Source organism: Taeniopygia guttata, chromosome 27 (genome assembly GCF_048771995.1).
Source record: "Taeniopygia guttata chromosome 27, bTaeGut7.mat, whole genome shotgun sequence".
NCBI lineage: Eukaryota > Metazoa > Chordata > Aves > Passeriformes > Estrildidae > Taeniopygia > Taeniopygia guttata.
This window is the reverse complement of record NC_133052.1, coordinates 1,797,595-1,810,718: the sequence shown is the minus strand read 5'-3', so window position 1 is coordinate 1,810,718 and position 13,124 is coordinate 1,797,595. Positions and strand designations below refer to the sequence as shown.

General features: G+C 46.0%; 1 protein-coding gene and 7 non-coding genes across 10 annotated transcripts; all 8 read left to right on the top strand.

Moving 5' to 3' along the window:
- The first annotated feature begins 268 nt into the window (after positions 1 to 268).
- Positions 269 to 340, top strand: TRNAC-GCA (transfer RNA cysteine (anticodon GCA)). Its single transcript has one exon. It is a non-coding gene; the product is annotated as a tRNA-Cys (tRNA).
- Positions 341 to 747: 407 nt separating this feature from the next.
- On the top strand, positions 748 to 819 carry TRNAC-GCA (transfer RNA cysteine (anticodon GCA)). Its single transcript has one exon. It is a non-coding gene; the product is annotated as a tRNA-Cys (tRNA).
- A 408-nt stretch (positions 820 to 1,227) lies between these two features.
- Positions 1,228 to 1,299, top strand: TRNAC-GCA (transfer RNA cysteine (anticodon GCA)). The gene has a single exon. It is a non-coding gene; the product is annotated as a tRNA-Cys (tRNA).
- A 590-nt stretch (positions 1,300 to 1,889) lies between these two features.
- Positions 1,890 to 1,961, top strand: TRNAC-GCA (transfer RNA cysteine (anticodon GCA)). The gene has a single exon. It is a non-coding gene; the product is annotated as a tRNA-Cys (tRNA).
- Positions 1,962 to 2,370: 409 nt separating this feature from the next.
- On the top strand, positions 2,371 to 2,442 carry TRNAC-GCA (transfer RNA cysteine (anticodon GCA)). The gene has a single exon. It is a non-coding gene; the product is annotated as a tRNA-Cys (tRNA).
- A 420-nt stretch (positions 2,443 to 2,862) lies between these two features.
- Positions 2,863 to 2,934, top strand: TRNAC-GCA (transfer RNA cysteine (anticodon GCA)). Its single transcript has one exon. It is a non-coding gene; the product is annotated as a tRNA-Cys (tRNA).
- A 414-nt stretch (positions 2,935 to 3,348) lies between these two features.
- TRNAC-GCA (transfer RNA cysteine (anticodon GCA)) lies at positions 3,349 to 3,420 on the top strand. Its single transcript has one exon. It is a non-coding gene; the product is annotated as a tRNA-Cys (tRNA).
- Positions 3,421 to 4,411: 991 nt separating this feature from the next.
- CWC25 (CWC25 spliceosome associated protein homolog) lies at positions 4,412 to 12,874 on the top strand. 3 transcript variants are annotated; one of them, XM_030255885.4, is made up of 10 exons: positions 4,412 to 4,568; positions 5,497 to 5,669; positions 6,348 to 6,590; positions 7,859 to 7,928; positions 8,427 to 8,551; positions 8,751 to 8,820; positions 9,440 to 9,567; positions 9,949 to 10,035; positions 11,399 to 11,560; positions 12,264 to 12,874. In XM_030255885.4, the coding sequence occupies exons 1-10, from the start codon at positions 4,551 to 4,553 to the stop codon at positions 12,376 to 12,378; spliced, it is 1,191 nt and encodes a 396-aa protein (XP_030111745.4). In that variant the 5' UTR covers positions 4,412 to 4,550; the 3' UTR covers positions 12,379 to 12,874.
- The last annotated feature ends 250 nt before the right edge of the window (positions 12,875 to 13,124 follow it).

The following is a 13,124-nucleotide window of genomic DNA, read 5'->3' as shown; positions in this document are numbered from 1 at the left end:
GATAACAGCCAGCATATGGAATGGAAGGAAACCTGAACTGGATCCAGCCAGGACATGGAATGGGGGAAAACCTGGGCTGGATCAGGGCTGGGAAACAGAATGAAAGGAATCCCATTTGGCATCTTTTATCCCATTTAACTCCCTGGACCCTCGCCAGGGGCGTTGGGATGCACAGGAGCTGTCAGGAACAGGATCCAACCCACAGAGGGAAAAAAATTCTCTTTCCCAAGAAATGTTTTTAAATTTCCCTGGTGGAGGCACAGTCCCAGGGGGTATAGCTCAGTGGTAGAGCATTTGACTGCAGATCAAGAGGTCCCTGGTTCAACTCCAGGTGCCCCCTCTTTTTCCTATTTTCCTCTTCATTTTGCCCAAAATTTGCCAAAGAAAAAATCCATGGAAAGCTCTGAGCTGGTGGGGTGCTGGTCCTGAGCTGCAGCATGCAAGGAACAGAGGCTCTGCTGCTGGAAAAGTTTTGGGGCTGTGCTCTGCTCTGTGCTCCATTCTCTGCAAACACCACCAGAATTTATTTAAAATTTTATTTACTAAATTGTTTGGATGATTTTATGTACTAATTCTTTATTTTAGTTCTTCAATTCTATTAAAAAATTAATTTTTAAGGTCATTGATCACCTTGAACTGCCTGTAGCTTTACCAGCACTCCCTGGAGCTGTCAAGGGAAGAAATCCAATCCTGGACAACAAAACGTTTTAATTTCCCTATAAATATTTTTAAAATCTCCTTGTGTCAGGGGGTATAGCTCAGTGGTAGAGCATTTGACTGCAGATCAAGAGGTCCCTGGTTCAACTCCAGGTGCCCCCTCTTTTTCCCCCTTTTCCTCTTCATTTTTCCAAAAATTTGCCAAAGGAAAAATCCATGGAAAGCTCTGAGCTTGTGGGGTTTGGTTCTGAGCTGCAGCATGCAAGGAACAGAGGCTCTGCTGCTGGAAAAGTTTTGGGGCTGTGCTCTGCTCTGTGCTCCATTCTCTGCAATCACCACCAGAATTAATTTACTAAACTATTTGTCTGATTTTATGTATTATTTCTTCATTTCAGTTATTAAATTGTATTAAATATTTAATTTTTAAGATCATTTATCACTTTGAACTGCCTGTAGCTTTACCAGGCACTCCCTGGAGTTGTCAAGGGATGAAATCCAGTCCCCGGACAACAAAATTTTTTAATTTCCAAAATAATATTTTTAAATTTCCCTGGTGCAGGTGGTGTGGCAGGGGGTATAGCTCAGTGGTAGAGCATTTGACTGCAGATCAAGAGGTCCCTGGTTCAACTCCAGGTGCCCCCTCTTTTTCCTTGGAAAAATGAGGAAGATTCCTCCTTTTTTATACCCCCAGTGTCTGTGCCTGCGCTCACACAAATCACAAAAAATTCCCTGGAGGGGTTTGGTAGATACCAAGTTTGCATTTTGTACCTCTTCCAAAAGGAAAAGAAATGCAGAAGTTACCTTTGAAAGCCTTGAAAATCTTCTGAGGTCGGTAATTTTTGTAAAATTAAGATGAGGATTTGATCCCATTTATTACTTAGCCAGGTGTTTCTTTCCCTGCAGGCTCAAGGAGGACTAAAATAAGCAATTAATAGTTGAATTCCTCAATTAGAACACATTTTTCTGGGAAAAAATACAGAATTTTGTCTCATGTTTAAAGCTCTTGTGTGGTGCTCACTGTCTTTCTCGTGTACCAACAAAGGGCTGGCAGCTCCAGGATTAAAAACTGAGCCAAAAATCCAAATTTTGGGACAGTGACAGAGCCCGGACTAAACATTTGTTTTTGTGCAGATTTGGGAGAAAATTTGGGAGATTTTCCTGCAGTGGGAATAAAAGACGAGCTGGGTGGAAAGGATTTTATTTATTATTCTTTTTTTCCATGGGTTAGGACAGGGGGTATAGCTCAGTGGTAGAGCATTTGACTGCAGATCAAGAGGTCCCTGGTTCAACTCCAGGTGCCCCCTTTTTTTCCCCCCTTTTCCTCTTCATTTTTCCAAAAATTTGGCACAGGAAAAATCCATGGAAAGCTCTGAGCTGGTGGGGTTTGGTTCTGAGCTGCAGCATGCAAGGAACAGAGGCTCTGCTGCTGGAAAAGTTTTGGGGCTGTGCTCTGCTCTGTGCTTCATTCTCTGCAATCACCACCAGAATTTATTTACTAAACTATTTGTCTGATTTTATGTATTAGTTCTTTATTTCAGTTATTAAATTGTATTAAATATTTAATTTTTAAGATCATTTATCACTTTGAACTGCCTGTAGCTTTACCAGGCACTCCCTGGAGTTGTCAAGGGATGAAATCCAGTCCCCGGACAACAAAATGTTTTAATTTCCAAAATAATATTTTTAAATTTCCCTATTACAGGTGGCATGGCAGGGGGTATAGCTCAGTGGTAGAGCATTTGACTGCAGATCAAGAGGTCCCTGGTTCAACTCCAGGTGCCCCCTCTTTTTTCCCCTTTTTCCTCTTCTTTTTGCCCAAAATTTGGCACAGGAAAAATCCATGGAGAGCTCTGAGCTGGTGGGGTTTGGTTCTGAGCTGCAGCATGCAAGGAACAGAGGCTCTGCTGCTGGAAAAGTTTTGGGGCTGTGCTCGTCTCTGTCCCTCATTCTCTGCAATCACCACCAGAATTTATTTAAAATTTTATTTACTAAAGTATTTGAATGATTTTTACGTAGTGGTTCTTTATTTCAGTTATTAAATTGTATTAAATATTTAATTTTTAAGATCATTTATCACTTTGAACTGCCTGTAGCTTTACCAGCACTCCCTGGAGTTGTCAAATGATGAAATCCAATCCCTGGACAATAAAACTTTATAATTTCCCTATAAATATTTTAAATTTCTCTGGTGCAAGTACTGTGGCAGGGGGTATAGCTCAGTGGTAGAGCATTTGACTGCAGATCAAGAGGTCCCTGGTTCAACTCCAGGTGCCCCCTCTTTTTCCCATTTTCCTCTTCTTTTTGCCCAAAATTTGGCACAGGAAAAATCCATGGAAAGCTCTGACCTTGTGGGGTGCTGGTTCTGAGCTGCAGCATGCAAGGAACAGAGGCTCTGCTGCGGGAAAAGTTTTGGGGCTGTGCTCTGCTCTGTGCTTCATTCTCTGCAATCACCACCAGAATTTCATTTAAAATTTTATTTACTAAATTATTTGACTGATTTTATGTATTAATTCTTTATTTCAGTTCTTCAATTCTATTAAAAATTTAACTTTTAAGGTCATTGATCACCTTGAACTGCCTGTAGCTTTGCCAGGCACTCCCTGGAGCTGTCAAAGGAAGAAATCAAATCCCTAGACAACAAAATTTTTAATTTCCCTATAAATATTTTGACTTTCCCTGGCACAGGTGTGAGGGGGTATAGCTCAGTGGTAGAGCATTTGACTGCAGATCAAGAGGTCCCTGGTTCAACTCCAGGTGCCCCCTCTTTTGCTGCTTTCCCCCCCTTTTTTCCCTCCACAGATTCCTCACACTCAGACCATGGGGAGCTTTTCTTACCCCTCTGAGGTGCTGGAAATTAATTGGTGATTTTTTATAAAGCCTGAACTTCTCCCACTTTGTTGTGCTGAGTTCTGCAGGAAAAACAAAAACTCGGGAGCTGCAGCTTGAGTTTTTATTGTTGGAGTTGTTACTCTTAATTTACATAGTGAATTATGTGAATTATTATTTCTTACCCCTCTGAGATGCTGAAAATCACTCGGTGACTTTTTACCAAAACTGAATTTCTCCCACTTTGGTGTGCTGAGTTCTGCAGGAAACACAGAAACTCAAGAGCTGCAGCTCGAGTTTTTCCTGCTGGAGTTGTTAATTTACACAGTGAATTATGTGCACAGTGAATTATATGTTACACAGTGAATTATGTGTACAACGCGTTTCCAGCAGCCACTTTGGAGTAATTACCCTTAATTTCCGGGCTGAATAATGAGTATAACTCGTTCCTTGCTCAGCTGTTTCCTCCGGGGGCAGCCCCGGGGCTCGAACCCGTGATCCTGGGCCCCGCAGGCGGCGGCGCTGCCCCTGAGCCACGCCCGGGCCGCGGGGATGGGGCGGCGCGGGGGGGGCGCGGCGGGAGGGTGGCGCAGGGACAGCGCGCCGGGCTGGGGAGGGAGAGGTCATCGGTTCGAACCCGGGCTGGATCCGGCGGGGAGTGACCGGGTCTATCCCGGGAAATCGCAGACTGCAAACTATCAGGGCTGTTATCCCGGGAGATCAGAGCTGCTATCCAGGAAAATCAGTGCTGTTATCCCAGGAAATCACGGCTTTTATCCCAGGAAATCAGGGCTGTTATCCCGGGAGATCACTGCTTTTATCCCGGGAGATCAGGGAGATTGTGGTCCCTTCCCACCCACACCATCCTGGATTCCATGACCCGAGCCCGGTACCGAGGGGCTCCACGCCGCTTCTTCCTCTTCCTCCATCTCCTCCTCCTGTGCGCCGCCATCTTCCCCGCAACATCAGCGGCGCGCTGGAAGTGACGCACGGAGGAGAAAGAGGCGCGGTGGTGACGTAGTTCCTGTCCCGGGAGCGGCGGGGGACGCGCTCGCCCGGCAGCCGCGATGGGGGGGGGAGACCTGGTGAGAACCGGGAACCGGGGACGGGGGGAATGAGGGGAAACGGGGGGATGAGGGGAGAATGAGGGAACCGGGGACGGGGGGGATTGAGGGGAGCGGGCGGCTCAGGGGGACTGGGGGGATTGAGGGAACGGGGGGGGGCTGCGGGGAACCGGGGGATGAGGGGAACGAGGGAACCGGGGGGGGCTGAGGGGAATGAGGGGGCTGAGACGGAACCGGGAACCGGGGGGGAATGATGGGAATGGGGAGGAATGAGGGGGAACCGGGGGGATGAGGGAAACGGGAGATGAGGGGGAACAGGAACCGGGGGGATGAGGGGGACCTGGGGGGAATGAGGGGGACTGGGGGGGATGAGGGGGACTGGGGGGCTGAGAGGGGAACATGGGGGGTGGGAGGGTCGGGAGGGAACATGGGGGGTGGGAGGGGAAGCCGCGGGTCCATTGCCCAGGCCCCTCAGTGCCGGTCCTGGTGCCAGTCTGAGTGCCAGTCCTGGTGGCAGTCTGTGTGCCTGTGCCAATCTCAGTGGCAGTCCTGGTGCCAATTCTGGTGCCGTTCCTGGTGCCAATTCCAGTCCTGGTGCTGGCCCCGATGCCAGTCCCAGTGCTGGTGGCAGTCCTGGTGCCAGTGCCAGTCCCAGTACCAGTTCTGGTGCCAGTCCTGGTGCAGTTTCTGGTGCTAATCCTCATGCTGGTCCCTGTGCCAGTCCTGGTGCCAGTCTCAGTCCCAGTGCTGGTCCTGGTGCCAGTCCCGGTGGCAATCCTGGTGCCGGTCCCGCTCCCGGTGCTGGCCCTGGTGCTGGTCCCGGTGCCAATCCTGGCACCAATCCTTGTGCCAATCCCAGTCCTGGTGCCAATCCTGGTCCCGGTGCTGGCCCCGGTGCCGGTCCCGGTGCCAGTCCCGGTGCCAACGCCGGTGCCCCGCTCTCCCACAGAACCTGAAGAAGAGCTGGCACCCGCAGACGCTGCGCAATGTGGAGAAGGTGTGGAAGGCGGAGCAGAAGCACGAGGCCGAGAGGAGGAAGATCGAGGAGCTGCAGCGGGAGCTGCAGGAGGAGCGGGCGCGGGAGGAGATGCAGCGCTACGCTGAGGACATGGGCACCGTGCGGTGAGGGCATGGGGACAGGGATATGGGGATAGGGACAGGGACATGGACACAGGGACATGGACACAGGGACATGGGCACAGGGACATGGGCACAGGGACATGGGCACCGTGCGGTGAGGGCATGGGGACAGGGATATGGGGATAGGGACAGGGACATGGACACAGGGACATGGGCACCGTGTGTTACAGCATAGGGACATGGACACTGTGTGGGATAGCACATGGACACGGGCACTGTGCGGTGAGGGCATGGGGGCACAGGGACAGGGACATGGGCACAGGGACATGGGCACCATGCAGTGAGGGCATGGGGACAGGGACATGGGCACTGTGCGATGAGGACATGGGGACATGGGCACTGGGTGCCAGGGCTTGGTTGAGGTTTTGGGGCAGGGTTGGACTCGATGATCCAGGTCTCTTCCAACACAGTGATTGAATTTGGGAATTCTGTAAACTTGGGGGAATTTTGGGAATTCTTGGGGCCTGGGAGGTGGTGGAGTCACCACACCTGGAGGTGTTTAACCAAGGCTGGAGCTGGCACTGGGTGCCAGGGCTTTGTTGAGGTTTTGGGGCAGGGTTGGACTCAATGTTCTGGAATGTCTTGGTCTGGGTTGGAGCCGATGATCCCAAAGGTCTCTTCCAACCTCTGAATTCTGTGAATTTGGGATTTTTGTCGCAGGAAGCGCGAGGAGAAGCTGGAGTGGATGTACCAGGGCCCTGGGGGCATGGTGAGCAGGGACGAGTACCTGCTGGGCCGCCCCGTGGACAAGTTCATCCTGGCCAAGGTTGGGGACAAGGACAGCGAGCTGGGCGGCTCCGGGGACGCGGCGCTGCTGCCCGGCTCCAGCTTCGCCCGGGCCGGGGCCAGCTCCGTGCTGGACATGGCCACCAAGATCCGCGAGGACCCGCTCTTCATCATCAGGTGTGCCCGCGGCGGGGTTATCAATGACCTGGTATTGGAAATGGGTCAATGGTCCGCTGCTGGAAATGGATCAGTGATCCGCTATGGGAAATGGATCCATGATCCGCTATTGGAAATGGATCAGTGATCCGCTATGGGAAATGGATCAATTATCTGCTATGGGAAATGGATCCATGATCCGCTGTTGGAAATGGATCAATGATCCGCTATGGGAAATTGATCAATGATCTGCTGTCGGAAATGGATGAGTGATCCGCTGTCAGAAATGGATCAATTATCCGTTATCGGAAATGGATCTATGATCCGCTATCAGAAATGGATTAATGATCACTTAGGGGAAATGGATCAATGATCCGCTATCGGAAATGGGTCAATGCTCTGCTATGGGAAATGGATCAGTTATCCGCTATTGGAAATGGATCAATGAGCCGCTATGGGAAATGGATCTATGATTGGCTATCGGAAGTGGATCAATGATCCGCTATGGGAAACGGATCAATGAGCCGCTATTGGAAATAGATTGATGGCTTGGGAATGTTGTATTGTCCTGCAAAGAAAAATGGATTCTAAATATTGTATTATCCTATAAAGAGATATTCTATAAGTATCTTTATTTATATATATATATATATAGGGATATGTATATCGTAATATATACCTTATATATATTATAGTTACATTGTTTCAAAAGCAGTTAAATTAATTATGTATATTATTATCCTATAAATATCTATCCTATAATGTGTATATCCTATAAATATCCTAATATGTATATTTATTAGGATATAGCCTAATATATATCCTATAAATAATGTGTATTATCCTATATCAGTAGCAATTAAATTGATTATTCATTATCTTGTATCAATAGCAGTTCCATTGATTATTAATTTTCTCATATCAAAGCAATTAAATTGATTATTAATTATTCTGCATCAAAAGCAGTTTACTAATTATTCTGTATCAAAAGCAGTTCAAATGATTATTAATTATCCTGTATTAAAGCAATTAAATTTATTATTAATTATCCCATATTAAAACAGTTCCATTGATTATTAATTTTCTCATATCAAAGAAATTAAATTGATTATCAATTATCCTATACTGAAGGAGTTCAATTGATTATCAGAAAGGGGAAATTCCTCCTCATTTGTGCTAAATACACAATATTTCTATTTTTTCCTGTTTTCTGTTTTTTTAGACTTGCTGGATTCTCTCTATGAAAATGTGATTTAAAAACTGATTTTTTTTTTTTTTTCCTGCTTTAGGAAGAGGGAGGAGGAAAAGAAAAGAGAAGTTTTGAACAATCCAGTGAAAATGAAGAAAATCAAAGCCTTGGTAGGTGTGAGGCAGGGGAGGAGCAAAAATCAGAATAATAAACTCAATTTTCAGACTTAAATAAAATTTTCTGCCTTTAAATCTTTAAATATCTATAGAGTTTATAAATAATATATAATATATATAAAATTATAAGTAAATATAAAATTATAATATAAAATGAAAATGTATTTATTTTTATAAAGGTATTTATGAAAATTTATATGGCATATAAATTTCATATATATAACATAGAATATAAAATTGTAATATAATATACAATTACATTATAATATAAAATTGTAAAACATAATGTTAAAAATTATTTCTTTCTAAAGGTATTTATATAAATATATTAAAAATATATAACATTTATAAATAAGTTATAAATTTATTAAAATTCATAACGCAGGCACTGCAAAGCCCTTGTCTTACACCTTTAACAACAAAAATCCTACAATTAAAATGAAATATTTTGAAACCTCTTCACTTTTCCTATTTTTTTTTTTTCCCTGGCAGCTTCAGAGCAGTTTGGAGAAAAAGGAGAGGAAGAAGAAGAAGGAAAAGAAGAGGAAGCACAAAAAGCACCGAAGGCGCAGCTCCAGCACCTCCAGCTCCGAGGGGGAGGAAAAATCCCGAAATAAGTGAATTTTATTTCATTTTATTTCATTTTTTTTCCTCCATTTCTTCTTCTTTTCCACCTGTTCTCTCTCACCTTTTTACCTAATTAATACTCCTAATTATTTACTCCATTAAATTATTATTTGGTTGGTTAAGGTGTAATAAAAATTGATTTATTTTTGCGATTTGTTGGCTTCAAAAGGATTTTATTTTCTTTTTTAGGTCTCTGAAAAAGGTGGAGAATTCCTCCTGCAAAGCTGCTCCTTCCAAAATCCCGGGATATGGTTTGCAGGTACAACCTGGGAGGGGGAAAATTGGGAATTTTGGGAATTGCTGCAGCAGCTGGAAGAGGAATTAATAAATTTTAGATTTAATTTGAAGCCATTTAAGCCTTGAAATTCAAATTATTCCTGGATTTTTGCTTGGAATTTGGGGTGAGGAATTTGGGAATTCCAGATAAGGTTGTTCAGATGCTCCTCATTATCCATGGAATGAATCCATGGAATCATGTCAAGGTTCCATTCATTCCATGTGAGTGGAACATGGTTTAATAAATTTCAGATTCAAATTGGGGCCATTTAAGCCTTGAAATTCAAATTATTCCGGATTTTTGCTTGGAATTCAGGGATAAGGAATTCCTGAATTCCTTATCCCAAATTCCCAGCAAAAATCCATCCGAGCTTGGAATAATTTGAATTTCAAGGCTTAGATGGCTCCAAATTGAACACAAAATTTATTAAACCATGTTCCACACACATGGAATGAATGGAACCATTCCATGATTCCATGGATTCGTTCCATGGATCATGAGGAGCATCTGAACAACCTTATCCCGAATTCCTTACCCCAAATTCCAAGCCGAAATCCGGGATAATTTGAATTTCCCACCTTCTGTCCCCTCTGAATTGCAGGTGAGGCACCCCGAGGTGGGGCCACGCTCTCGGGGCTCCCCCCGGAGCCCGTCCAGATCTCCCCAGGAACGTTCCAGCAGGAGGAACCCCCAGAGGAGCTCAGCATCCCCCTCCAGGCACAGCAAACTGTGAGTGGGGACAGCCCCGGGAATTCTGCACTGCCCTGGCTCCTCTGCTGCCTTCTCCTGCCTCTCTCAGGGCTGGGGTTTGTTGTTCTTTATCACATTTCCAATATTTTTAGCTGGAATTCCCAAGCCAAGGCAGGAATCTGCTCCAGCTGTGAGTAACAGGGGATTTAAACACCACCTGGAAACTCCCAAATATTCCTTTGGGAAAAGATAACCCTGCTCCAGACACGAATCCCTGCTCCTTTCAGGGGAAAGATGAACGTTTGACAAGAAAGTTTCATGGATATGTGTGCTGTAGAAAAATCTCTGCTTGATTTTCCTCTCTCAGGGTCAGGATTTTGGTGCTAAAAAATGTGATTTTTTTCTTTTTTGGGCTTGCAGGCACAGCAGCCGGGAGGAGAAAGGCAGAACCAGGAGCCCTTCCCCAAAAAAGAGCTTCAGACGCCAGCACCCTCCAGGCTATACCAGGTCAGTGCCACCCTGTGCTGGGCACAAAGCCCTGGGCATCAGATTTTCCTCTGGTGGCAGCAGGGGGACGGGTGAAACCTCCAAAAATCACAGCCAGGGGCATCCAGGGCTCACCTGGGGGTGGAGGCACCACCCCTGGGGGTGTTCAACCAGGGCTGGAGGTGGCACTGGGTGCCAGGGCTTGGTTGAGGTGTTGGGGCTGGGTTGGACTTGATGATCCTGAAGGTCTCTTCCAACATGGTCATTCTGTAATTCTGGGAATTTTGGGTATTTGAGGCAATTTTGGGAATTTCTGGGGCTTGGGAGGTGGTAGAGTCACCACCCCTGGAGGTGGCATTGGGTGCCAGGGCTTGGTTCAGGTTGGGGCTGGGTTGGACTCGATGATTCTGAAGGTCTCATCCAACCCAGTGATTCTGGGAATTCTGTAATTAGGAGGTTCTGTTCCATCAGATAAAAAAAAAGGGATCCTGGCAACATCATCTTGGAATTAAAGCCAATTAGGAGTTCAATTAAATCCAAGAGGGATTACAATTAAATTCAAGAGGGATTAAAATTAAATTCAAGAGGGAGATTAAATTCAAGAGGGAGATTAAATTCGAAAAGGAGAAAGGAACCTCCTGCTGGGTTGTGGGGAGGCAGAACATTTTAAAAATGGCATTTTAAAAATGTCCTCACAAGCTGCCAGAGACAAACCTGTGTTAAATCCCCTTAATTTTGGAGGATTGTGAAGCAAATTTGGTTGATCTGGACCTTTTCCAACCTGAACAATTCCACCATCCCAAAGTGAGGAAGGTGAGGGCTGTGGGGTGTTGGTGTTTCACAGAAAAATCTCTCCAGAAATGTTTTCCTGCTTAGATTATTTCCTGTAACTGTTTGAAAATTCTGGGTTTCAATGTGAACAGGCTCAAAATTAAATCCCAATTTCCACCACTACAGAAAAACCCCTTTGCACCTGGCTTTATCATTTAGATCAAGAAAATTATTGTCTTTCCACAAGTGTGGATAAGTCTTTGGCAATTTTAATTAATGAGCATTCAGTTTTCCCTCTAATAAAAATATACTGGCCCTATAGACTCTTCAGGAAGATTTTTGACCTCGATTATTCTCTTTTATTTTGATATTTGATTCAAAATAAACCCTGTTCTCATTAGGGTATTAAAGGTTTGTAGGAATTCTCTATGTGATACTTCTGTTCCCTCTCAGAATCTTAACTAAACAATCACTAATTTTGCTTTTTTTAAAATTAATCTCACTCCTGCAAGTGCCTTATTTTAACTTATAGCTTGGCAGATTTTTGTTTCTGCCAAAATCTGGTGGTTGTGAAAATGCTTTTATGCAGGGATGTGTCTGTCTGTGCAAACAGGAAGATTTCTCCTGAGGAACTGGAGAGAAAACGTCAGGAAATGATGGAAAATGCCAAGTGGAGGGAGGAGGAGAGAGCCAAAAACCTGAGGAAGCACCGAAAGGAGGAGGAGCTGGAGAGGGAACTGGAGAAACTCGACTCCAGGGATGGGAAGTTCTTCCAGTGAGTCTTTTATTCCTTCCACATCCAAGGGGAAATTCAGATTTTGGGGTGTTTCAGATCATCTCCCTGACAGAACTGCTGTTTCCAAATTTCCCCTCCACTCAAAAAATTGAGATCATGGCCTTAAAATTGAGATCATGGCCTTAAAATTGAGATCATGGCCTTAAAATTCAGATCATGGCCTTCCACATTTCCCCTGTGGCTGACAGTTGGGAACTGCTGTTCCCAAATTTTCCCCTCAACACAAAAAATTGAGATCATGGCCTTGCACATGAAGGGACCTTAAACCCCATCCAGGGCCACCTCCCACTGTCCCTGCCCAAGGTGGAATCACAAAATCACAGAATCCTGGAATGGTTTGGGTGGGAAAGGACCTTAAATCCCATCCAGGCCCAAGGTGGGATCACAAAATCACAGAATTTGGAACAATTTGGGTGGGAAAGGACCTTAAACCCCATCCAGGTCCATGGTGGGATCACAAAAATCACAGAATTCTGGAACATTTTGGGTGGGAAAGGACCTTAAACCCCATCCATGCCCACCTCCCCCTGTCCCAAACTGCTCCTGGGACCCTCCCAGCAATCCATCCCCTCTGGGAATCCCATCCCAGCCCCTCCCAGGCAGGAATCCCACCCCAATTTCCATTTTCTGCTGCAGATCTGCTGTCCCTCAGTGCCAGGATTGTTGTGATTTGTTTTTGCAGCCGTTTGAAGCTGGAGAGCGCCTCCACCTCCAGCCTGGAGGATCGAGTCAAACGCAACATCCACTCCCTGCAGAGGACTCCTGCTGCCCTGGAAAAGAATTTTATGCAGAGGTGAAGCCTGTGCTGGCTCTGAGCTGGCTGGATTTTGGTTCCCAGAGGTGAGAGGGCTCTGCAGGAACAATTCCAGCTCCCCAGAGAGGATCCCAGAGCGTTGAGGGGCTCTGAGTTTGGACATTTTGTGTTTCATTCTCAGCAGAGCTTCTGGTGTCACTTTTGTACATTATTACCAAAATTCCTGCCGTGCCAGGGTTGAAGATTTATTTTTGTTAATCCTCAAAATCCAGAACAGCAGAACCATCAAATGGAATTTGAGAAAACCACTCAAACCCTGTTCCACACTTTGCACCCACACCTGGCAGCAGCTCCTTGGTGCCTCTCACATTTATTTCATTAATATTTGACCCCAAAAAAAGCTGTTTATGAGGGGTGTGGGGAGCAAAAAGCCAACGAGCAGAGCTCAGCTGGCACGGCAAGCGTTTCTCTGGGATTTTCTAATGTAAGTAATGTGTATATGTACAGCAGCGTAGATTTATTTGACATTTTTAATTAACGAGCTTGGCTGTCGTTTGTTAAACGTCCTTTGTGGCAGGGCAGGGGTGGGTTGGCTGTGGGTGGGAGGGCTCGGTGAGGGTTGGGGGGCGGCAGCAGCCGCTTCCCGGCTGTGTCCAGCCCCGGGACCGGGGCTGGGGGGTCCCGGTTGTCGCTCCGAGGGTCCCCGCGGGGTCCCTGCGGGGCGCGGTCCCTTTAAGGGATGGCGCATAACGCGCGGAACAGCCCATTCATAAATCCAGCCGCCTCGAT